General features: G+C 34.9%; 1 protein-coding gene across 1 annotated transcript; it reads right to left on the bottom strand.

Moving 5' to 3' along the window:
• Positions 1-1,887: 1,887 nt before the first annotated feature.
• Positions 1,888-13,826, bottom strand: LOC141339006 (protein NLRC3-like). The gene is made up of 4 exons (XM_073844620.1): positions 13,661-13,826; positions 11,624-13,454; positions 11,018-11,188; positions 1,888-2,065 (listed from the first exon to the last, which is right to left on the bottom strand). The coding sequence occupies exons 1-4, from the start codon at positions 13,809-13,811 to the stop codon at positions 1,888-1,890; spliced, it is 2,331 nt and encodes a 776-aa protein (XP_073700721.1). The 5' UTR covers positions 13,812-13,826.
• Between the last annotated feature and the right edge of the window lie 2,043 nt (positions 13,827-15,869).

Here is a 15,869-nt window from a genome sequence, read left to right as displayed (position 1 = left end):
TACAGAAAAACTCAGACATCTTTGTCGAGCCAAAGAGGATGCCTACAGAAAAGGGGATAGAATAGAGTCTTGTACAACCAGACCAGGAACACACTGAATAAAGAGATTAGAGTGGCTAAAAGGACCAATGCAAAAAGGTTAGAAGATCAGTTAACTTTGAATGATCCTTGTTCAGTGTGGAAAGGTATGAAAGCCATCACAAAATACAAGACACCATCCCCAAGCACAGAGGTGAATCAATAACTTGCTGAAGACCTGAATGAGTTTTATTGTAGATTCAAAACCCCTGACACCCCTTCTCACAATCTCTTCACACAACCATTACCACCTCCAGCAACCAACTCTACCCCCTCCTCCACTTCAAATTAGCGAAGATGATGTGTGCCAGGTCTTCAGGCAGAACAAAAGAAGAAAGGCACCAGGCCCAGACGGTGTGACGCCAGCCTTTCTGAAAACCTGCACTGACGAGCTGGCCCCCATCTTTTCACAGGTCTCTGGAGTCATGTGAAGTCCCTGCCTGCTTCAAACGCTCCACAATTATCCCATTTCCAAAAAAACACAAGATAACATGGCTTAACGACTACAGACCTGTGGCGCTAACATCTGTGGTCATGTAGTCATTTGAAAAACTGGTTCTGGCTCATCTGAAGGACATCACCGGACCCTTACTGGACCCCTCTTCTGTTTTGCCCAGAACAAAACCATACTGCCAATCCAAAGTGTATGCTAAATTATTTTGTCAATCATGTTTGATGACAGTGGCCCTGACAGAAATGGTTAGTTTTATCAGCCCAACATATAGTATATAACTACATTGAATTTACAAAAATTTAGTTTAGTTTTTTATTAGTTTCATTAACAATTTTCTTAGTTTTAGTTTCATTTTTATTTTGTGAACACATTTCTTTTTAGGTTTAGTATAGTTTAGTTTTAGTTTTGTGGAGATCAAATACAGATGATGATTTCCCCACAGTTTGAAACTAAGCAAATATTAATTGCTGCAGTCTATTTAAAAGTGTTGAATTCATTTGAATGAATTATTAAACATTTTAATACATGCTACATGTATTTAAAATATAATGTATTTATTACACCAATTTTTAATATTAAATTTATGAAAAAGTGGTTTAAATGAATCATAAACATGCAATCATAGACCGCTCATAAAAAAATTACTGGATGAATCAGGGTTTTTGAACGAATCTTTCACTTTTCAACAGTTACTTGTTTCTACCTAGTCGTGAAACAATACAACTGACACAAACATTACTTTAAAAAGATGACATGCTCTACGTATTTTGATCTCTACCATTGGCATCAATGTTTATATCAAAACTATGATCTTTAATCCCAGTATTGCTGTGACAATATGAATTACTGGGCATTTGAAATATGAAAAATGTTTGTGAAGCCGTTTCTTACCTAAACATGATGACTGCTCTCTCTGTGTCAGCGGCAGTGCAAATACAGATTTGAAAGTTCTGGTAAGAAGTTATCAAAGGTTTAATAGACAAGGGGAGTCGTCATTTAGAAAAGAGGTCGCATTCTTTATTATTTTTCCGCCATGGGGTGAGAACTTGATGTTTTTTTTTATAATTATTATTTTCTTTCAGTTAGTTTTTCAATAACTGTTGCTAGTTTCGTTTCGTTTTAGTTTTTCATTTATTTTGATGTTTTTATTTTTATTTCAGTTTACGAAAATGTTTTTTGATCAAATATATTCGTCTTTGTTTTCTTCACGAAAGTAATCTTACTTTGATCATCAGTACAACAAAACCTGCAGCATCTGATATAATCATTCTGTTGCAACAAATTGTCCAGATTATTGTATAGCTAAAACAATTAATAAATTACACATTTATTTATGTAACATTATTTGATCAGGTCTCACCTCAGTGTCTTGAGTTGACAGTTTGGATCCTGTAGTAAATCACTGAGCTCCTTCACTCCAGATTGTCCAGGAGCATTTCCTGTGAGATCCAGCTCTATCAGGTGTGAAGGGTTTGATCTCAGAGCTGAAGCCAGAGCTTTATAACCTTCTTCAGTGATACTGCAGTTTGAAAGCCTAGAACCAGAATGAAAATGTCACATTCAGATGATTAATCAGTTATTCTAGAAATGACCTAAACAATGAAATCCCTAAACAGAAATATATTTTATTTATACAAACTTAGACAGACTAAAGGCCTTTTCACACTGAACGCAAACATTTGGCACAATGACGATTTTGAATTGAAACAATAGATCCTTATATTTTCAAATATGGCTTGATGCTAGATGTTCATCTATTATATTTTAAGATGTATTGTTGAACATTATAGATAGTTCTAGTGTGAAACCAAACTTTATTTATCATAATTTAATGCTGTATATTGAGCAGCGGATGATGTTAAATCCATATACAAGATACATATCTGGGAGAAAATGCATTGCATTAGCAGAAGTTGATGAAATTGAAAGCACCGCTCGTTGGCAATTTGCTTTTTCGCATTGTGCGCAGTGTGAAACAGCCTTAAATCCAGAAGAACTGTAGCAACATCTCCAAGATGCTTCAAGAGCAGCTTGATGTTTTAGACGTAATTGCTTACTTTTATTAGGTTATGGATTTGGGTATATATTCAGACATTCTCAAATACTACTTTTTGTCAAGTTTTAAATGTTTTTTTTTTTTTATGGAGACCAAAAATCCTCACAAGGATAGCAAGACTAGTAAATTATGACATTGATGGGACATTTTTTTTATTTGGAAAGCAGCTCAGAATTCCTTCAAAACAAAGTTTTTTAAAGGTCTAAAACCGCAGAAAGTCTTGTGTGAGGGATATATTTAGGGCAGGGGTAGGCAAGTTCGGTCCCATACTGCTACCCATATGGAAATATGAATAACTATTCCAAAAAGATACCCAGACTGCATGGAAGAAAGTATAGAAGCCAGACTCTTGGAAGTTTTATTATATTAGGGGGTGCCCTGCTCCCCTTGAAGGTCAAATTTAATTTAATTTAATTTTCTCTATAGCAATCGAATTACTTCCATTGTGATCTCATGCTTTAAAGAAAACAAAATTAACTCCTGGGGAACAGGTAAAAAAAAAAAGACTAATAGTTATCACCTCACTTACCCAGTTGATTGAATACATTATTAATTGCAAACATATTCTGTATTACAAATTTCTAAAATGTTAGGTTTAAACATGCAAATTACGCATTATTTCATTAAATATGCACTATTTGGAGGGCTCAACATGGCGGCGTGCTGAACAGACGTACGTTTTCACGCTCCAACTACATTCGGCAATATCTTTCTTAAACAGCCAAATTAAATTCTGAAATTGAACAGCTATATTAAAGTTTGAGTGAGCACCATCTATACAGAATGACATCGCGTACATTGAAGAAGAAACAAGGAAACCAAGATGATTCAAATACAGACTCAGCTCATCCAGCTAACGCGATGCACGAGAGTAAAGAACCCAACGCAAATACTAGCAAAAAGGAAGAAAGCAACATTATGAGCGCAATTGCAAGCATGAGAGAAGATTTCTCAGTCCAACTGACAGGAATTCTGTCCGGAATACAGGAGGTTAAACAAGAAGTCAAGGAATTCTCCAACAGACTGACAACGGCGGAGCAACGGATTAGCGACACTGAGGACCAGGTGTCTGGATTACAGCGCACTGTAGATAGTCTTCAACAACAGGTAAAATCTTTTGGAGAAAAACTGGAAGACCAGGAAAATAGAAGTCGTCGTAATAATGTGCGCATCGTTGGCCTACCCGAAGGCGTCGAGGGCTCGGACGCGGTGGGTTTTATTGAAAAATGGCTTCCGGAGGTGCTGGGACCTGATAAGTTCTCCGGCCCGATAACCATTGAAAGAGCTCACCGACTACAGGACCGCCGTGACCGAAACACCCCCAGAATACTCATTGTGCGCTTTCTGAGCTCAAAAGACAAAGACAAAGTGCTACAAACCATACGCGTAAAGGGGAAAATCACATATGATGAAAGAGAAGTGAAGTTTTTTCAGGACATCGCCAGAGAAACACACCTGAAAAGACGAAAATACTACGAAGTGAAGCAGAAACTCAAAGACATCGACATCAGATATGGAATCATCTTTCCCGCGAAACTACGCATCACTCATGCAGGACGAGAACGCATCTTTGAGAGTCCAGCGGAGGTAGAAAATTTCATTAGCAAAATAAAGGACACGAAGTAACTGTCACGTACTGGACTTTCCCCTCTCAAGTTTGATAAGGTATTTGAGGTTAATATCTAGAGGGAGATGGATCTTAATGAAACTTAATATGAAGCGTTGGGTATGGATTCCAAATTTATTTTGCTCTTAATTTATTTTATTCTACTAATTTCTTTGTTCTTTTTCAAACATCCGGCAATACTAGGGAAATCCGGTGCAATATCGATACTCATGGTTATTTTGGTTATTACCATAGGCTGTTGATAATTATACTTATTGTGATAAGTCGTTTGTCAGTGGGAGTACCGAACAGAGTTATTACCTATGTTCCACGTTATGCTGCTCCTTGCAGAAGGATCGGTGATACAAAGTGTTGAACTTTTCATTTATGTGTTATGGTGGGTACAGCACTGGCGAGTTCGGGGTGCCAGTGCTAGGAGAAGCATTCTAAGGGTATTTTACTTTTCTTCAGTTACAGGGCAAACTATACTTTATTTTAATCAGGCTGGGAAACAGAATTATAATACCAAATGGGCACTAATATGGGAATTAATAAAATAAATGGTTCTAACTTAGAACTAAAATTAATAACATGGAACGTGAGAGGCTTGGGGAAAATAACTAAAATTAAGCAAGTAATGACGAAAATTAATCAGCTTAACCCTTCAATTGTATTCCTACAAGAATGTCACATATCTTCAAATGATACGACACCAATACAAAGACGTTGGAAAGGTCAGCTTTATTCAGCTTTATATTCTCCTAATTCCAGGGGGGTTATGATTTTAATACACAAATTGGTTCCATTTCAAATATCTCAAATTTTACAAGATACAGCTGGGCGGTATATAATAATTCAAGGCCTCCTTACCAGGAAAGCTAATAATGGCTGGAGATTTTAATTGTACAATATCTCCCAATCTTGACCGCTCAACATGTTCAGATACAACACACACACAATCTAGGAAAAAGATAGGGGACTACATTAAAGAATTAAACCTGTGCGACCCATGGAGGAGACTAAATCCTAGTAAAAGAACATATTCATGCTGCTCTACAGTGACAAAGGGACATTCTCGTATTGACTACTTTTTGATTTCTAATAACCTATTTTCAAGAATAACAACGTGTCAATATGAACCGATTGTTATCTCTGACCATGGCCCTGTTTCATTAATTTATAAGACAGAAGGAAGTATGAATGGAATTTATCGCTGGCGTCTACATCCAAGATGGTTACATGATCCAGATTTTATAAAATTTCTAGAGGAACAGATAGACAGTTTTTTTAAAGAAAATAAAGATGAAACATCAGCTGCTATAAGGTGGGAAGCTTTCAAGGCATATTTACGAGGTCAGATAATTTCCTATACAAGTTCAAAATCTAATAAATTCAAATTAGAAATAAACATACTGGAAAAAGAAATTAAAATGGAAGAAGAAAAGACATATTCAAATAATTCAGGAAAAATAAACAACAAACTTATTAAACTTAGGGCCCGATACAACGCCCTTACCATAACAAAAGCGGAAAATAGCTTAATAAGATTAAAGCAATCATTCTATGAACAGGGAGAAAAAGCAGGGAAGTTGCTAGCATGGCAGATTAAAAAGCTAGATACAGAAAAGGCTATTAATAATATTCAAAATGAAAATGGAGAGCTAATATCCGACCCTTTAGAAATAAATAATATTTTTGTATCATTTTATAAAGATTTATATAAAACTGAATCAGAACATTATATTGAAGACCAAGATCAGTTCCTTAATGATTTACAGATTCCACTTATATCTGAAGAAGACAAAAACAATTTAGACAATATACTAGAGGAAAGTGAAATTTTAGAATCCATAACAAAACTAAAGAATGGTAAAACAGCTGGCCCTGATGGTCTACCAATTGACATATACAAATTATTTAAAGACAAATTAGTTGGTCCCCTGAAAGAAATGTATGAAGAGTCATTTCAAAATGGTTATCTACCACCCACACTGAGAACAGCCTTAATAACTTTAATTTTGAAACCTGATAAACCTCCTAACAAATGTGAGTCATACAGACCAATTTCCTTGCTTAACACAGATGCGAAGATCATTGCCAAAATTCTAGCGTTAAGATTAGAAAAATGTCTTCCATCTGTTATAGGCACTGACCAAAATGGATTTATTAAGGATGGCCAGACTACTCACAATATTAGACGAGTCCTAAATATTTTACATATGGAAAAGGAAACCACTGATTCATGTATCCTATCACTCGACGCAGAAAAAGCGTTTGATAGGGTGGAGTGGCATTATATGAAAAATACTTTAGCTCGTTTCGGTTTTGGAGACTCATTCTTACAATGGGTTAATATTTTATATTTTAAACCAACAGTGGAAGTGAGAACCAATAGAATAATATCAAAACCTTTTAATATATATAGAGGCACACGACAAGGATGCCCTTTGTCACCAATGCTATTCATTTTAGCATTAAAGCCCTTAGCAGTCGCTATTAGAAGTAGTCCTATCATCAAGGGCATAAAAATTGAAGATCGTGAACATCGAATAGCTCTTTATGCAGATGATACTATCCTTTTTCTCACAAAGCTTGAAAGATCCATCCCAGCATTGCTTAAATTGATCGATAGATTTGGAAAGTTCTCTGGCTATAAAATTAATAATACTAAATCATCAATACTTTTCTTAAACACTCAAGAAAGACATAACCCACCAATAAAACACCCCTTTATTAATACAATAAATGGTTTTAAATATTTAGGAGTAATGATCACTCCTACAATTGATAAGTTAATACCTGCTAATTATAATCCAGTCATAACAAAAGTTAGAGAATCCTTAGATAGATGGTCATCCCTACCAGTTTCCTTGATTGGTCGTATAAACATTATTAAGATGAATATCATCCCCAAATTCCTGTATCTATTTCGTTCTATACCACTTCCACCTCCATCAGGTTTTTTTCCTAGTATGAATAAAAAATGTACTAAATTTATTTGGAATAACAGACGGGCAAGACTACGCCTAACGCTACTATATCTTCCATATGACAGAGGGGGTCTGCGTCTGCCTAATTTGCAGTGGTACTATTGGTCTGCCCAATTAGCTACCTACTGGTTTTCTTTGCAACCACAATTACCCTGGGTACAAATAGAATTGATGACTGCAAAATATATGAACATGGCTTCATATTTGTACTCGGACTCATACAAGAATCTGAAAAAGGATACCAAAAATCCATTTGTTAAGAATACTTTAATAGTTTGGAATGAAGCACAGCGTACATTGGGAGAAGTCCCGTCTCTTTCTTACTTTGCTCCTATCTGGGGAAACAAGGACTTCAGTCCAGGGAAAAATGATTCTGGCTTCAAACAATGGGCATTAAAGGGTATTCAAAAGATCGGTGACTTGTTCGAGGGAGATACACTCATGTCTTTTAACAAACTTAAGGATAAATTTGGAATTCCTATGACACACTTCTTCAAATATTTACAAGTTTGCAATTACATCAGAGTCAAGCAACATTATTCAATGTCCAGACCAATGCAAACAGAATTAGAACAAGTTATGTTAAATGAAGAACTTAGTACAAACAAAATTAAGTTGCTTTATTGTAAATTTGTCAATACTTCTAAAGAATCATCCGAATCTAAGAGAGTTGCTTGGTGTACCGATTTACAGTACGATCTTTCAGATTCAGAATGGAGTGAAATAGGTGTCAGAGCCCAGAATGTGTCAATCAATACCAGATTTAAACTGCTCCAGTACAATTGGATAATGCGCACTTATATTACACCTGAAAAGTTGAACAAATTTAACCATAATATTCCAGATGTTTGCTTTAAATGCCAAAAATATAAGGGAACGTTTTTTCACTGTGTTTGGAAATGTGAGGTTATTCGGACATTCTGGGAAAAAGTGATGATATTAGTATCTTCAATAATTTTAAAACCTGTTCCAATGACTCCTGAAATATGTGTGCTAGGTCTTATTCCTGTTGGTATATCAGTATCAAAACATCAAATGAAAATGATAGACATCTGTTTAGTTCTCGCAAGACGGTCAATTGCATTTTATTGGAAGAAAATAGAAGGTCCATCAATTGATCATTGGTTAAAAGATTTATCACACTGTATTGTTTTGGAAAAACTGACATACAGTACTAAGGGTAAACTGAAAGATTACTATAAAATATGGGACCTTTTTATACAATTCCTTGAAAACAACGAGATAGTAATACAAGGAATGCTAGATTCCTCTCAATCCAGTGATTAATGCAAATGTGATGTGCTTTATTTGATGTGGTAATATTTGTCTGCCTTAGCCCATGTGTAACAAAATTTACTTTCCCTTTTGTTTATTTATTTATTTATTACTATTATTATTATTATTACTACATTTTATTTTATTTTGCCCTGTGTAATGGAACATGTGGATCCTGAGGGTGGGAGGGCGGGGGGATAGTTAAAAATTGTCTTCACAGAAGTTTTTTTCTGTTGTCTTCTATATTTTCTCAATAAAGACATGTTTAATACTAAATATGCACTATTTTGCATTCACTTCTAGTACAAAAATCTAAATACTGGATGAAGTCACTGACATAATAAGAGTCAAATGTTTCTACAGAGAAAATGTTTGGTACTGTATCTCATTTTGTCATGACATATTTGAGAAAAAACTTTGAACAGACTATTATTATTACTATTTTTTTTTTAACTTGGGAAATAAATTGTAGCTCTTTTTTTAAAGGATCTGAATATTTTCTGCAATGGTTTTAGTGACAAAACATTCTCTTGTAGCTCTTGCACAGTCTCACACACTAGGACTTCAATCTATTGTTTAAACCAGCAGTTCTCAATTCCAGTCCTTGTGTACCCCGCTCTGCACATCTTGTATGTTTCTCTTGTTGCTTCAGCTGTTTGTTCTATTCGACTGTAAGTGCCCTGCAAAGTGGACATCACAGGATATTCCGTCAATTAGACATTCAGAGCGGGGGAATGCTAGGACTGGAATTAAGAACCAGTGGCTTAAACATTGCAGAGACTCTAATCATTGCACAAAACAGAAATTGTGTGCCTGCTCTGCCTATTCGATTACTAATTAACATATCTGATTTTAATAAGAGGGAAAAAATTAGACATGGGCAGATAAAACCCAAAACCTCCAACACACCTAATAAAAATTTTAACACTAGACTGTTTTGGAGTATGAATGTTTTTTACATATCTATGCATATCTTCACTGACTTAAAGATTTACAGGCCTAATACTGTCCTATAATAATAATAAAGGTAAAAACACAATGGAAAAAAGAAAAGTGTCCCACCCAAGTTTTAAAAGTTACACAACTGGGAATAATCATACAATATTTCTTCAATGTTCCAAATGTAATATTAAATCCCTTTTATTTGCCCACAAAATAAATTTCCAATAATAAAAGATAAATAAAATTAATGTTTTATGCCTTAATTTGATCAACAGAAAAATATACACAACACAGAATTTCTGAGGGGGAAAAAATCATAAGGCTATTGTAAGAACACATTAAACTTATGTTTTATGTTTTCAAATAATTAGAAATGCTAAAACACAGAATTTGGTAACAATAAAACAAAAGGTTGGAAAAATAAAACATTCCATAGGGCCCTAAACATATTTTTTTTTACTTTTAATAAATTGATGTTAAATTGTTTAAGCTTCAGGATTATAATTAATGATTTTAATTAATTAAAATTATGATGAGCCTTTAGACAACATGAAAATACAGATCTTTTACGAATAACAGATTTATATCATAATACATAAAAATGTACAATCAAATGCAAAATAAGTTCTACCTATTTTGAACATTACCAAATGCATATTTTAAATGGTATATCACAACAAATTGGCTTAGGAAAGTGTCAATGACAAACCAAATTAGAAAAAGAACACCATGGCATGTGTAAATATTAGGGATGCTCCGATCGATTAGCATTGGCCAATAATCACTTTTTACGACTCAATCGGTACTCACTAAATTGGTTGATCTCACCGATCGCAATTTGATAACATCAACGCGTGAGGGCGTACATGATGCGTGCGGACATGAATTAACTACTATGGCAAAGAAATACTGTCAAAGAAATCTCGCTTGCAAGAGCATTGCCTAAAACATTTAATACCACTAACCTGATTCGGCACTTAAGCACGAGCCACTGTGAGACGTATAGAGAGAGATTAGACTCGTGTCTGTGCATCCCTCAATACTGATCATCAGCAGCACCGGCTCTAATAAAAGTGAAACTCTGTTAGGTTGTAAGGAATTTTTAAATAACTGTAATTAAGTGTGGCGAAGTGATATGGACACGTAATGCGGTCAAAAGCTGCATGGAACTACGTTCGCCATGCGCTTCCCTGAAAATAATTGCGCACCTTAGGTATAAACCCAATTTTAAAGGCATATTAAAATGTTAACTGTATAATGAGTGATTTATTACTCTGTTTAAACAATAGTTATATTACATTACATAAAAAAAAATATATATATATAACAAAAGCAACATCTGTAATAATACTTTATCTGAAAATAGATGAATGTTGATCAGAGAGATTACATATCAGTTACATAAATCTCAAAGCATCGGAATCGGCATTGGTATCGGCTGATCACCATGAAGCGAAATCGGTACTCGGTATCGGCTGCAAAAATCCTGATCAGAGTATCCCTAGTAAATATAAAAGAATCTCGATGCACAACATACAGTCTTGTTCATTATCAAAGTCTGGGTTTCACCTTATGTTTTTGTTAAGCTCAATTTTGGTTTACTGTCACACAACTTACATCAGTATCTCCAAATGACACTCCATATTTCCCAGTCCAGTGCAGAGCAGCTTCAATCCTGAATCCTGCAGATTATTATTGCTCATGTTTAGCTCTTTCAGACTAGTATCTGCTCCAAGAACTGTAGCCAGAGCTGAACAGCTTTTGTCTGTTAAGCCACAATCATTTAGCCTACAACAGAAATAAGATTACAGAATCATTAGATTAAATGCAATTGTTAAATATAAATAATAAATAAAAATAGTATCTATAGCTTTAATTACAATTAATTATACAGTTGAAAGTGTTAGTTCCATGGTTAGCTGATTATCTGTTGACATTTACTGCAGACATCTGAGTGGACATTTGATGGACTGACTATCATCTTTCAAAATGCTTTTCTCTTTTCTTCAAACCTCAGCATCCTTAAACAGAGCACTTTCTGCTACTAACAATAGTTTCAAGAACAAAACTCTTCATTCTCAGCTTAAGAAAAACACAAATATTTCTAAATAATTTTCCAGAACAACAAGATTTTCATGACATTTCATATTTCTCTCATTTCCCATTTCTTATTTTTTTTTGGACTAAAAAAAATCAGTAATTATTTTTAAAAAATGAACTTACAGAGCTCTTTTGGAGGTTTTCATGACTGCTGATAGTCTAATGAGACACTCGTCTGATTTCTTGAATTTCCGAAGCTCAAACTCCTCCAGCTCCTCCTCTGATGTCAACAACACAAAGACCAAAGCAGACCACTGGGCAGGTGAAAGATCAGCAGATGAGAGACTTCCTTTGCTAAGGTGGGTCTGAATGTCTTTTACCAGAGTTTTGTCGTTCAGTTCATTCAGGCAGTAGAACAGATTGATGGATCTCTCTGGAGACAGATTAGCTTCAAATTTCTGCTTGATGTACTGAACTATTTCCTTTTTGCTTTGGTCATTTCCATTTTGCTGTGTCAACAGACCCTGTAAGAGTCGCTGATTAGACTGGAGTGACAAACCAAGGAGGAATCGAAGAAAAAGATCCAGATGTCCATTATCACTCTCTAGTGCCTTGTCCACTGCAGTCTTGAGCAAATCAATCATGGTTTCACTTTTGTTTTCCTGTTCTGTAGACTCATGAACAAATATACTTCTCTTCTTTATGTTTATAAAGAGATGTGCATAAAGAGCTGCAATAAACTCTTGAATGCTCAAGTGAACAAAGCAGTACATGGTACCAAGAACAATCCCAGTTTCCTCCTTAAAGATCTGGGTACACATGCCTGAATACACTGATGCCTTATAGACATCAATACCACAGGCTTCCAGATCTGTGTCATAGAAGATCACATTGTTTCTTTCCAGCTGATGAAATGCCAGTTTCCCCAGTGAAAAAATGGCATCTTTATCCCAGGAAACATCTGGTGTATATTCTCCATCATACTTTCGTCTACTCTGCTGGATCTGAAATCTGAGAAAGTGTGTGTACATTTGTGTCAGAGTCTTGGGAGTGTCTTCAGTATTTGACTCCTGCAGTGTTTTGGAGGCATCATCAGCCTGATTGTTTTTCACAACATTATGTCTTTTCGCCTCTAAAATGTTCTGGAGAACAGTGGCTGAAATCCAGCAGAAGACTGGGATGTGGCACATGATGAAGAGACTCTTTGATTGTTTAACATGATCGATGATTTCTTTGGCCAGATTCTCATCTGTGATTCTTTTTCTGAAGTACTCCTCCTTTTGTGCATCATTGAATCCTCGTATCTCTGTCAGCCGGTCGATACAGTCAGGAGGAATCTTACTGGCAGCTGCTGGTCTGGTGGTGATCCAGATGAGAGCAGAAGGAAGCAGATTTCCCTTTATGAGGTTTGTCAAGATTACATCCAGAGAGACTGGTGATGAAACATCGCACCAAGTCTCATTACTATCAAAGTTCAGAGGAAGACGACATTCATCCAAACCATCAAGGATTAACAGAAATTTGAAATTACCCCTCTTTTCAAGGTTTAATCCTTTTATCTCTGGGAAAAACTGAGTTATAAGGTCCATCAAACTTAGTTTTTCTTTCTCCTTTAAGTTCATCTCTCTAAATGGAAGTGGAAATATGAAGCTAATATCTTGATTTTCTTTTCCTTCGGCCCAATCCAGAACAAACTTTTGCACAGAGACTGATTTTCCGATGCCAGCAACTCCTTTTGTCAGTACAGTTCTGATCTGCTTGTCTTGTTCAGGTGCTTCAAACAAATGTTTGCATTCAACCTGTATTTCCTGTGATTCATGACGTCTGGAAGCAACTTCAATCTGTCTTACCTCATGTTCAGTATTGACCTGTTCGCTACAACCCTGAGTGATATAGAGATCTGTGTAGATGTTATTCAAAAGTGTAGGGTCATCTTGCTTTGCAATTCCTTCAAACACACACTGATATTTCTTCTTTAGGCTGCATTTTAGCTGATGAAGGAAAGTCAGCTCATCTAAACACAACAATAAAATATAGTGAATGTTTAGTCTCAGGGTTCGTTATGTGCAGAACAGAGTGTGGAAGTCTAAAGGAAGTCTGTCATTGGAAGAAACAGGGCAGGTTATGAACACATGATATGAACAACATATGAGTCATAACAGTGATTGTGGAAGAGGAAACATTGACACAGGACTGGAAGCAGCTAGCAGAGTATCTTACCTTCTAGAGTATTAGCAGCTTTATCTTGCTTCATCTCTCTCAGGAAGTAGAGTGTGAGATCAAGAGCTGCTTCTTTCATACTGCATCTGTTCTCATTAAAGTCCTTCACAAAATGTTGCATGTTCTCTTTTTGTAATATTTTCTTAAACATTTCCAGCTCATTCTTTAAAAAATGTATTATTTTGTTTTCAAGATCCTACAAACAAAGCAAAATGAAAAACAATTAACCAATTCTACATCCATATTTGGTCCAAATGATATAATCAGTAATTAAAAATATTTGTAAAAAGAAACGAGAAACATTGTCCAGTAATCAATCTGTTTCTTATAAATACAAACATTTATGAAAATATTTTTCCTACCTGGAAGATTTCAGGGAGTTTGTCTGTGAAATTCTTGTGGTTCCTGTTAATCTGGAAGTCTGGATCTAATGTCTCACATTGCAGCCTGTTAAAATGGTCAATAAAATGAAATGCGGTTAGGCAAAATATTAGAGAAATCTCTTGACATTTTTTTTATTAAAGACAAAGACCAAGCATCAGCTGTTAATGGTGCAGCTATAAGTTAATTCTGTAAAAGAGAAGGTTCTTTTTAAGTTTAAGTTTTTTAAGCTTTTTCTTTTGAATTTATGCATTTTGTAGTGACAGTGGGTATTTTAATATATTGTACAGAAGTTGTCAGTGCAGCAAAGTTACATGTGTATTACAAATAATCAATTTCAGACTTATTTGCTCATGGTCTTAGCAGTGCTTTGAAAACCTAAATGCAGCAGGCAGTTTGTAAATCATCTTAGTGAGAATTAGATATCTAATAGAAAAATAAGTAAAAGCTAATGACAAATATTTACACTAACACTAAAATTCCATGATAAAGAGCTGAACATATGTGAGCCTGATCATACAGTGGAGAAATTAGCTAGTGTCATACAATACAAAACACATAAATACCTCTCAGTAGTTGGAGTTTTCTCACTGAAGTTTGGTGGGCCCTGTTTTGACCGGTCACTCTTCACAGACACAGAGCTGAACACATGAGAGCCTGATCTTACACTAATGACACAAAGAACAGACCAAAAAAAAAAAAACATTTTACTACAGGAGATTATTCAGTCTCATTTGAAAAGGTTTAATGTTAAAAATGATAATTTCTGTGGATAGATTCATGTTTGATTCCAAAATCTATTTTCCACAGTGAATTTATGTTCCCTAATGGCTGCCTGTGTAACTGTATTACTGGAAAGAAACTCTAAATACAGTTCAATGTATCAGGAAGCAGAAAGTGTGTGATTTATTGTGTCATTTTCTAGTAGAGAAATTAGCTAATGCTATGCTGTAACACAAACCAAATTAAATACCTTTCAGCAGCTGAAAGGGAGCAGGCAGTTTGTAAATTATCTTTGTGAGAATTAGATATCTAATAGAAAAATAAGTAAATACTATTGACAAATATTTACACTAACATTAATTTACATGATAAAGAGCTGAACATATGTGAGCCTGATCTTACAGTGGAGAAATTAGATAGTTTCATACAATACAAAACACATCAAATACCTTTCAGTAGTTGGAGTTTCCTCACTGAAGTTTGGTGGGTTTTCTTTTGACCAGTCACTCTTCACAGACACAGAGCTGGACACATGAGAGCCTGATCTTACACTAATGACACAAAGAACAGACAAAAAAAAAAAAAACATTTTACTACAGGAGATTCTTCAGTCTCATTTGAAAAGGTTTAATGTTACATATGATCATGTAGATAGATGGGCACATTCATGTTTGATTCCAAGATCTATTTTCCACAGTGAATTTATGCTCCCTAGTGGCTGCCTGTGTAACTGTATTACTGGAAAGAAGCTCTAAACACAGTGCAATGTAGAAGGAAGCAGAAAGTGTGTGATTTATTGTGTCATTTACTAGTAGAGAAATTAGCTAATGCTGTAACACAAACCAAATGAAATATCTTTCAGCAGTTGATGGTGTTTCACTAAACCCCGGTGGGTCAATTTTTGACCAGTCACTCTTCACAGACACAGAGCTGGACACATGAGAGCCTGATCTTACACTAATGGCACAAAGAAGAGAGGGAGAGCTTTTTTAAAACTTTATTTAATACAATATATATATATATATATATATATATATATATATATATATATATATATATTTATATTTATATATATATATATATATATATATATATATATATATAT

Source organism: Garra rufa, chromosome 7 (genome assembly GCF_049309525.1).
Source record: "Garra rufa chromosome 7, GarRuf1.0, whole genome shotgun sequence".
NCBI lineage: Eukaryota > Metazoa > Chordata > Actinopteri > Cypriniformes > Cyprinidae > Garra > Garra rufa.
Note: the sequence above shows the minus strand (reverse complement) of the source record. Positions and strands in the feature narration are given on the sequence as shown.

Excerpts from the sequence above, each read along its gene's own strand:
- LOC141339006 (XM_073844620.1), bottom strand. The coding sequence starts at position 13,811 with ATGTTTAAGAAAATATTACAAAAAGAGAACATGCAACATTTTGTGAAG. Across the intron at positions 11,189-11,623 it reads AAAACCTCCAAAAGAGCTCT|GCTAAATGATTGTGGCTTAA; the intron begins GTAAGTTCATTT and ends TTTCTGTTGTAG. Across the intron at positions 2,066-11,017 it reads TGTCATTTGGAGATACTGAT|GCTTTCAAACTGCAGTATCA; the intron begins GTAAGTTGTGTG and ends TTCTGGTTCTAG.